The following is an 11,184-nucleotide window of genomic DNA, read 5'->3' as shown; positions in this document are numbered from 1 at the left end:
AATCATATGATCCTATGTTCAAGGTCAAACTAGAAACCAGGAATTTTGTGAGGTTAGATTGAAATAATTGTAGTGTGTACATTGAAATTTTAGACATCTCTTTTACTGGAATGATGTCATTATTTTCAAATGTTTGTCGTTGTACTACTCTCAATAATTCTAAAAGGTGTATCAGGTTTTCAGAGGACATCCGATCATTTCAACTGAAATTGCCAAAAAGACCCATCACAACAAGTAACAATGTAAAGATCCATGCACCCGCTAAATCGAAAAGATTTCTCTATTCGGCAATGATAGGATTGGGTGCTGGAATTGCTGTTGGAGGATATTATTCTTATACTGATATTGTAGATCGGGGACGACCTCTCAAAGCCCCTGATTCCAACAACGAGAAACATTTTTTGAAAGCTTTGCCTGATGTTGAAGTTTCCAGGAGGGTAAGTTTCCTCATTCAAGTTTCTTGTTTTTATTGATTTTATTAATTCAACTTTTAACATTTTTTCTACAACATTAATTCCAGAGAGCTTAAAGTGTTGAAAATTCAATAGGCTACACCAATTTGTATTAATATTGAAAAACCAAATATTTCAATCGTATCATGTTTTAACTTATAATTTTTGTAAGTTATTGTCAGATGAGCATAATGCAATACCTTCCTCAAGTGAATTTACTGTGAAAAATACTATTTTAAATAGAATATGCCTGATTGCGCATAGTTATGCAACATAAATATATAATAATTTGCAGTGGCGTAGCAAATGGGGGAGTTTCCAGGTTACAACCCCACATAAGCCCGAAAAAGAGACCCAAAAATCTAAGAGAACTCTACCCCTCATCAATTTCACTAGATTGAGGCTCAACATTTTTGGTCAACCCCACCCCCCATCATTTCAAAATCTGGCTACGCTACTGATCATTATTGTTGTAACCTATATATTTTATTGAAAAGTAGGTCCTACTTTCATTATCATATCAAGAATGTAGTAGGTCACCTGTTATTCCAGAGTTTTTATTCTTTATTTTATTAAGATAAAGTCAACAATCAACTGCTAATTTAGTTGTGTAGGTGATAATTTTGTTTCAACTGCTAATTTTGTTTTCCTACTTATAATAAAAAATCAAACATTTTTCCAGGTGGTGTTTGATACAGATGCATCAGGTTTGAAGATCATCCTATTCCAGTACCCAACCTGCCCATTCTGCTGTAAAGTGAGAGCCTTCCTGGACTACCATGGCATTTCCTATGATGTGGTTGAAGTCAATCCAGTCTTGAGACAACAGATCAAGTGGTCCGAGTACAGGAAAGTACCAATCGTACTCATCAAGGTCAAGGATGGATATCAAGTTAGTATAAAATATAATTATTTTTATTATGCCAGTTTTACAAAGATTCTATCAAATTGAACCGCCTCACTATGATGTTGTCTTACGAAACTTTAGCAGTGAGAACTAGTGAACAAATCTCATGTCATTGCAATGCCGTCATCTTAGGATGGTCGAATTCAATTGAAGTCTTTTCAAACTAACCCATAATTTACTATTATATAATATAATATAATTGAAGTGTATTTCATATAACTACCTTCCTTTCAATCCTCAATTATTAGTTTCAGAAGAAACAACGCTCTAAATAGACTTTAAACTGAGAAAGGCAGACTTAAAAATAAATACAAATAATCAGCAGCACACTTTTATTTCCACCAGAAGCCCTGTGGCACTCTACCTCCGTAAACAAAGCCGTAGTGCATTCGTGTGACGTCAGCACAGTTAGGGCTTCTCCCCAATAAAATATTATTCCATTTCAGACACATAAAGCTATAGTCTGAGAGATATCGCTTTTAACATGAACAGAGGGAACCGATTTCTCCTTCCACAGTGTAGTATGGACAGAGTGTTGGAGAGGAGTAAGCATGCTGCGCAGAATTGGATGCTGACACAAGAGTAGGGGCAATTCTGTTTGATAGTGAGAGTGATTAGTGAAGGAAAGAACATCGGTCCTCTTTGTCTTCGAGAGATAGCCGTGTAAAAAGTAATATCTCTCGGACTATAGTGATTCTTTGATTTAAACTTTCAAATAGTTCTAACAAAATACTTGAACGTTGAATAAATAATATTCAAATAGGCCTAGCTATGAGAACATTAAAATACAATAACTGTCAAATTGTAAAATTAATTCAAATCAAACTTCCTATCTCTCTCACCCTCTCTCTATCTCTCTCCTCTCTTTGGTAGAGAGTTAGTGGGAAGGATATTTTTAATATTCTTTCCGAAGAATGGACATTGATATGTCCAAAGCTCTGCCAATCTATGTAGATGCATAACAATGTTATCTATAGTTATTCCAAATTGCTTCTTTTATATCATATACAGTTCAATAATTATTTTCTTAGTCTATATTATGTAAATTCATCTATAATTTTGCTGTATTGTAAGCTATTGTATATACGTATATAAGCCAGTATATATCGTAATCTACATAAATAAAGTACTCAATCAATCAATCTCTTTGAGAAAAGAGATATTTTGAATATTCTTTCTAAAGAATTGATATTGATATGATTAAAGCTCCGCCAATATTTATGTAGATGCAAAACAATGTTATCAATTATAACTTTCAATCTCTCTCTCTCTCTCTCTCCCAAGTGTAAGAGAGGGCCGACTGCGTCCTAACTTCGCCCTCCTATGTCTATTCTCTCTTAAGGGTTGTGTGGCAGAGAGGACCTGGAGTCCTAACTCCGTCCTTATTAAAGGCGATCAATCAATCTTTCGCTCACTCTCTTTGAGAAGATATTCAAATATCCTAGTAATATAGATAGGATCTCTCCGCCAATAAATATGCATACTCATAATTTACTCGTTTATTTGCACTCAAACCTATCTTTATTTGAAGAATTCCTAATTCATTTGTTAATTTCTATCTGATTCGAGAGAAAATACCAGTTATTCATTTCGAGAGGTGTCCAGTGTTGCCAGTTATTTATTTATTGATTTCCTCTGGTGTCCATTGTTGCCAGTTATTTATTTATTGATTTCCTCTAATTAATCACACTTTTTGTGTATGTTTTCAGCAACTGAACGACAGCTCGATGATAATATCAGCGCTCGGCTCCTATGTGAAGGACAATAGCTATACTGATCTCATGGAATTGGTGAGCTACTACCCGACCATAGAATACAGGGATGACGAAGGAAACCGCAAATCCGACATCATGAACAAGTACTTCCTCATGTTTAAGAAGGACTTGGGATCACCGGAAAAAGAGAACGCAGTTCTGTAAGTTGGTTTATCAATTTTAGTTGAGTAATTCCACCTGAAGTATATCTATTATTCGTTCATTTATTGTTCAAAATACTACAATCATAATATAATTATGACATTGAAGGAAAAACTAGGCTGAGCCTGTACTATTTCTCTCCAAAAATTTTGATAAAAAGTTAATGTTGTCCAAAGGTTGAGGTTATGTTTTAATCACACACTGCTTCGTCACTTGATTTTTGATCCAGGAATAATGATATGAAGATTTTGAATTTTGAAGGTTGACATAGTACTTTAAATAAATCACAGAATGTATCACAATGAATAAAAACCTTGACCATAATCTATTTCCATAATGAATATACTGTACACAAAGTAATGTTGCCAACCACTTTTTTATTATTTTTGTCATACTCATTCAATCTTAGCTGTTTTCCAAGCATGAAATCTAGCCGGTAAACAGCTGTTTGCAGAACAAATAAACATATGATTCCCATTACAGCATACTCTACTGTAATGAAATCATAATGTATTCTTTACAGTCGAGTATGTTTCCTAGTTCCGAAATTGGAACAGCAAAACTGCAAAAAAACCTTCAGCGCTCCACGTGGAAGTTTTGTCAACTTCCGCAAAACTCCTGATTCGGAATTTGTAAACTAGGTTATGTTTATAGAATGCATGTAGTAACTTCAGTACAAGCAGGTAATGTTTTCTATTTCTCAAATATTATTCTTTAGATTATTATGACAAAAAATAGTGTACGTTACTTGGACTTGAATGTCTTTTGCAGTGCTCGAATAAAATTCTAGTCGAGGCTAACGCCTCGACTAGAAACATCATTCTCGCCTGCAAAAGGCTCCTTACCGTCCTTGCGACGTAAGATACTATTACATTCTTGACAATAGAAGGTTTCGTGGCCTAACCAGCCACATCTTCAGCTGTCACTCTCAATACAACTAAAATGTATATTAATCTATGAAATATTTACTTTCATTTTCAGTACTACTGATTATTGAAACAATAAAAATTATTATCAAAAATGTTTATGGTGTTTCAATAATCTAGCCTATTAAATATTTTACAATAACACGTTTAGAGAAGCAAAGCAGTCTCCTCTCATATCCTGCAAATTTTCCAATCTCGTATATCCACCTACAAATGATTAAGATTTTTCAAATTCATATCGGCAAATCTTTAAAAATGTTGACTTATTTTAGATACCTTATCGTGCAATTGAATTTGCAATTCAGTTTAAATTTTAAGTTATTATCAAGTACATCCTTAAAAAAAAAAAAAATAGTTTCTTTATCCTACAGTATACGTGATACTGACTTGATAAGACTTATTGTTGAAGAAATCCTTCAATAGTGAGGTCCACGTTATAATGGCAGTGGAGAAAGATAGCAGAGCAACGTTGCCGATCCTCTGTCTTGTCAATGCCTTCTATAGACAATAGCTGATACAGTTTTATTGATGTAATATTAACGGTTCATTCTCGTTTTAAAATAATCAATTGTATTTTATTGAACAAAAAAATATTTTTTTCAATAATTTTATAATGACTTTTCATAATTAAGAGGAAATATTTTGTTGATTAATTATCAATTGTACATTGTTAAAAGACGATATGGCAACAGAGCAAAGCGAGAAAGAGATAGTGCTATCCGCTTTGCTGAATGACAGACAAGGATAGCAATACCATTGCTAATCAAACACTGCCATTATAACGTGGACCTCACTGTAGCAGAATAAGTCTGAAATAACCTTTGAAAAATTTCTATAGTGCAAGAACAGTGATATCTACAAAGATTGAGATTATCTAAAGAACTTTTTTTGTTTCCTTTTCAGATCCGAAAGAAAATGGAGGAAATGGGCTGATAGTGTATTAGTTCATACATTGTCTCCAAATGTATATAGGACAATGGATGAGTCACTGGAATCGTTCAATTGGTTTTCTGAAGTAAGTTCTTTTTTAGGTAACGTATCTTTTGTTTATAACTTCCAGTACAGTGAGTTTTCTTTTGAAGAACACATAATATCTTGTTACTATAGTAGGCCAAGCGAAAATGGGTCTCTCAAGGCCACTGCAATGTTGCCACTGTTGTCCACCCCTCACTCGACCAGTCTATATACATTGACTATATTTCTACACCCTGAACATCACTCTTTCCTTCTCATATCTTCCCTCTTCCTCTTTTCCGTCACTATACCTGTCACAAATTCTTTTGAGCACGTCAGGTTCAAAAGTTCTATTGTGTCATTCTTTGATGTTAGAACAATAACATCCCCCGTTACCTCCTCCCATCATCCCCTATATCCTCCAACATCATGAAATAAAGGAAAGAATATTGTTATGATTGTATAATGTATAACTCTTTCTTGAGTCATGACATCAAGAAATCCAATTTTATAATGATGATTAGATTTTGCTTTATAAATGCAACTATTTATAAACTGAGCTATTACTTCATAAAGGTTACTTGAAGACTTTTATAATAATCAATTGGAAGTGGAGTGATGTAATTTTATTTATTTTAGTCAATATTCTTGTAGTGCCCACTTCACTCTGCATTTTTCAATTTGCATGAATTCTCATTCGATTCCCATCACACTTCATCCAGGCTTATACATTCATACAATACAATACATTATATCTTCATCCATACAATACATTACAATACATTTGTAAAACTGTGAACTATATTGTCCTCGTCATAGTTAACAATCCAGAGAAGACAAACAATACTCCCCACAATAACAATACTTCACTATCACACCCTCTCTCACACACACATTCACTTTCTCTCTTACTAGCCACCCTTAGTACAAAGTGGCAACAGTGTTGGTAGAGACGGGTGGTGGTGTCAAGAGCAAGCTTTGACCTTGAGGGACCCATTTTCGTTTGGCCAACTATAATTTCCTGTACAGTGTGACGGTTGCACAAAAGCCGGTTAAATTTTAACCGTGATTAATTGCACGAGAATCAATCAGAGAAGCCGTCTTATCAAAAAAGTCCTTCCATGATTGGTTCTCGTGAAATTAATCACCGTTAAAATTTAACCGGCTTTTGTGCAACCGGGCCAGTAAATTTTCTTTGGAAGGATTAAGTCATCAATTATGTCCTCCAATAGAATGACTGAGATGATGTCTGATGCACTTTTTATATGAATTTAGTTTTACCATAAAAATATACTATAATAAGTAGAATATTATTCAAATGATTCTTTTAACGGCAGCAATTCTGACACTGACAACTGCAAGAAACTTGACACTTTTGAAATAATCTGTAGTTGCATCAGTTTTATGCTAGACTCACATGGATTTAGTTTCCTTAAATTTAAGAATAACGTTTTTATATGTGTCAAATTTATTTCTAGTCAGCAAATAAATAAATTACAGGCATAACGCATATTTTAATGAATCTCATAGAATTTAATGATGCTTGAATACAAATACAATACAATACCGTATTCTTTATTGATTCATACAATAAGTTCATCATCAAAAATGATAGGGAGAGAAAAAATAAGCTAACCTTGTGCTATTCCTCTCCCAAATTTAGATAAGGTTACACATAGTCCGAAATAGGTTAAGAGTTGTAGTTGTTCACTTCACAAAATTTTCAGAATATTTATAATTTGTTGGTTTAATTGTTGATAATTTTTAATATTAATGTTCAATATTTTTAATATGTTGGTTTTTCAATTGTTATTGGTTGTTTGATCAATTGATTGAAATTTATCTATAATTTTCGTAGGTGGGTGAATGGAAACGACTGTTCTCGTGGTGGGAAGTCAGTCTTGTTGTGTATGTTGGATCATTTGCAATGTGGATGATTGGAAAACGTCTACAGAAAAAGTAAGTACTAATAACACATGTTTAGGATAGTAATATCTTATTTTAGTAACTTATACAAAATGTACGGATAGTACATTAGTATTTTATTTTATAATTTCACATAAAACCACATAGCAGAGTAGAGCTCCAGTGATGTATGAAATGTCACAACTATTCTTAGGGCCGGTTTCCGAGCTCGGGATTTAGCTAAGCTCTAGACTTTGAACAGCTGGAGTCAGAAAATTGGCTTTCCAAAACGGGGCGTAGTCGCAGTCATTGTCATAGTCACGTTTGAATTAAATTTTCGAAAAATTGAACACAAAATAAAATAAAGAGAAAATAGTGTAAAGTTTCAGCTATTTTGAATTATTTAGGAATGTCCAATTTCGTCAAGGAAAAACGTTTCCAATTATAGAAATAAGAAAATAAAAACTACGACTACTGTTATAAAAGCTGCGACTACGCCCCGTTTTGGAAAGCCAATTTTCTGACTCCAGCTGTTTAAAGTCTAGGACTTAGCTAGATCCCGAGCTCGGAAACCGGCCCTAAATGGAAACAAACCTAACAGAACATGAATAATGAATGATACCCTATTATATAAATGGAGTACTAACAGTAAACATACTGATATTAGCAAGCTATAGAGGAATAACTCGAAAAACTCATCAACTTTATAGGGACATAATTATGCTTATGAGAATAGCTTTCAATTTATTCTTAAATATATCATGAGTAGCACTCTCTTTGACAATCTGCGGCAGGGCGTTGAAAACTTATGCCCATGTAATAAGGGTCCTTTCTCCAATAGCTGATAGCTGATCCACCTGAATCGAGTGTTATATCTTATGTGCGTCAAATAAATGTCTTTTATTTTCACATTATAACATTACAAAAAGTGATGTGGGCGAAGTTGAGGCAATAAGAGCCCCCTTTTCCACTTAACCCACAAATTTATTGATATGTTTTGGTAACCCACAATATACCGATAGATATATTGGGATATTAAGATAGAAATATTTCAATATTTTTAATATTTGGTGTGCTCTTTGTAAATGGAGACTGTCATTAGTTCTACCAATAAAAATGAATACATTACATATTGGACTTGAGATAGCTATTAAATTTTACCGCGCGTCAAGGCAAGTCATACGACCTTTCATACAAGCTCTAATCTATACAATATACATTTACTGAAACACAATAAACGTTATCAAGCATCCTTTTATTTTATCAAATCACATCTAGTTTCAACTCGTCAAGAGCCATTTTTAAGTCTATGTGAAGAATTGAAACTAGTTGTTTTGTGATAAAATGAAAGGATATTTGACAAATTTAATTGTTTTAATAATAATTTCAGTAGCCCTAAAAAGAAAATTGAGTAATTTATGCTTAGTACACATGTTGGTCCACTCGCTGGCCCAGCCTGGTAACCCAACGTAGGGCAATGAATGCCAGTGAAGGCCAGCACTGGTAAACCGCTGATCCACACATTGACGATGGTCGACATTGGCCTTCATTGGGCCAACATGTGGATGCGGCATAATATAGGCTTCATATACCTATAAACCATACTACAATCAAATACCGTGCATCAAGACCAGATATAACTTTCATTCATAAAATCACTTCACTTATATGGGCTACTTTATTCAAATTAATAAAAACAATATAGAAACTTGTAGTACCGTTTTACTATTTTTAACAAAATTTAATAGTTTACATAAATTTATATAATTTAGTTATAGTTTAGCATATAAGTTATTAATAGTATAGTTATTAAGTTATTTATAGTATATAAATTATAGTTTATATAAATTTTCATAGTTTGGAATTTTCTGAATATTTTAATTGATTTAATTTAATTTAGAAGTATTTTTTTAATTTGAAAATGATTTTTGTGTGTTTTTGAATTGTAAATTGAGTGTGTAACTGAAGAATGTTGAAGTGACACATAACCTACCTACATTTGGACTGTTGTATAAATCAGAATTGGAACCGTTTTGTGCATGAACCTGTGGTACACTTCTGAAAGTTGTGTAATTCTGAATGATTAAATTAAATTAATTAACTTGAAAATGGCCAAAGTAGGTTGAAACTAGTCGTTGAATTGTTTTAAAGTTTTAAATGTATTAAATAAAAAGGGTACTACAAGTTTTATATTGTTTTTATTAACTTTCACTCAATCTATAATCCGTACACCAAAGATGCATTTTAACCACAATCAAATTTCATTTTATTTCAACCCTGATTGAACATCTACACCACAATCAAATTCCATTTTATACCAAATTTGATTAAAAATCGTGTGTCGCAGGTACAACTTGAAGAATGACGTGCGCCAGTCACTTTACGACGAATGCAACGTGTGGGTGCGTGAGCTGGCCAAGCGGGGCACCCCCTTCCACGGCGGCCAGCGACCCAATCTTGCTGACTTGGCGGTTTTCGGCGTACTCTGCAGCATCGAAGGATGCACCGCTTTCAAAGACTTGCTGGCCAACACCAAGATAGGCGGCTGGTACTCGCGCATGAAACAAGCCTGTCACGAACACCAGGGGAGCTTGCATGTTGTCTAAAGTTACACCACTTTACACTGTCGGCATTTGTTGAAATTGAAGCTTTGGAAAAAATTGTCAAGATATCATAAGATCGATTTTTATAGTAATTCTAAAATGATTTTCCAAGACATCGATATATCGAAAGCAACTTTTCGATTGCAAAAATATCGATGTATAAATATCGACTTATCGATATTTTTGATACATTGATCGATTTTTATAGTAATTTAAAATGATTTTCCAAAATATCGATATATCGAAAACAACTTTTCTATTGCAAAAATATCGATGTATAAATATCGACTTATCGATCCCGAAATATCGATATTTTCGATACATTGATATTTTGTTGCCATCCACAGTTTCTAATTCCGCATCCACATGTTGGTATATTGAAGTCCAATGTCGACCAGCGCCAGTGTGGTTTGTCAGCGCTGACCTTCACTCGCCTTCGTTGGTTTACCAGGTTGGGCCAGCGATTGGGCCAACATGTGAATGCGGCATCATGAATGTGTCATCAACATCAAAGCTTCCCGTTCTATCAATGCTGATAGTTTGAAGTGAATCTTAATATAGCTTGTTCCAAACTTGTAGAAAGTACACATCATATTGTTATGTTTAATGTAATAAACGCTTGTTAATTAACTTATGAATGGTGTTTTATCTATTCTTGAACCTGTCAACTTTTCCATTGTGCAGATCTAATTGAGCCAATAAACGTTGGATTTGAACATACCATCAGAATATTTCACAATTAATAGAACCACTCATTTGTTAATTTATTTTTCGCCACACTGCACAGAAAGCAGCTGTTTTCCAGTCCCTACGTAGATCTGAAAGACATTGTTTGCAGACGACTCTCGTCTGACGTCAGAACAGGTTTCTTTCCGGCCTAGGCCGGAAAGAGTACCCTTTCCAGCCGCTAACATGGAACTAAGAAAGGTGATCAAAAAATTTTTCATTATTTGTGTTCATTATTCAATAATTAAAACATAATAATATCATCTTATTGTCATTTGAAAGAATGAAAAAGTATAAACTCAACCTCCCACATAATTGAACATCATCTTTTAGGTTATTTAGACAAATCAGAATAAAAATAAAAATACTTGGACAATTTCCTGATTTTCAGATTACCTCAGATTTGCTAGAGCTATCACCTTCCACTTCTGCTTTCGGAAGTGCTTAGTAAACAACTATTGTCATATATATGGAATTAAATAGAGAATGCATTTATTCAAATGCTAATTAATATATAATTATTATTGAACGAAAATCCTAAATAAATGCTGCAAATCACCCCGAATTAGCCCTGTTGTCAATGTCTGCAGTAGCAGAGGTCTTCGGGGTGATTTGCAGCATTTATTTAGGATTTTCGTTCAATAATAATTATTCTCATATATATATATATATATATATATATATTATATATATATATATATATATATATATATATATTATATATATATATATATTGTTTATTTTTGTGTGTGGCGAAAAATAGCGTTCGCACCACGGGCAAAAATGTTTTTCCGG

The 11,184-nt window shown here is 33.5% G+C and overlaps 1 protein-coding gene across 1 annotated transcript; it reads left to right on the top strand.

Moving 5' to 3' along the window:
- The first annotated feature begins 22 nt into the window (after positions 1-22).
- LOC111059177 (prostaglandin E synthase 2) lies at positions 23-10,301 on the top strand. Its single transcript, XM_039429982.1, has 6 exons — positions 23-437; positions 1,135-1,344; positions 3,069-3,274; positions 5,105-5,216; positions 7,014-7,114; positions 9,408-10,301. Exons 1-6 carry the CDS (start codon positions 111-113, stop codon positions 9,664-9,666), a joined length of 1,215 nt encoding a protein of 404 aa, XP_039285916.1. The 5' UTR covers positions 23-110; the 3' UTR covers positions 9,667-10,301.
- The last annotated feature ends 883 nt before the right edge of the window (positions 10,302-11,184 follow it).

Source organism: Nilaparvata lugens, chromosome 6 (genome assembly GCF_014356525.2).
Source record: "Nilaparvata lugens isolate BPH chromosome 6, ASM1435652v1, whole genome shotgun sequence".
Taxonomy (NCBI): Eukaryota; Metazoa; Arthropoda; class Insecta; order Hemiptera; family Delphacidae; genus Nilaparvata; species Nilaparvata lugens.
Note: the sequence above shows the minus strand (reverse complement) of the source record. Positions and strands in the feature narration are given on the sequence as shown.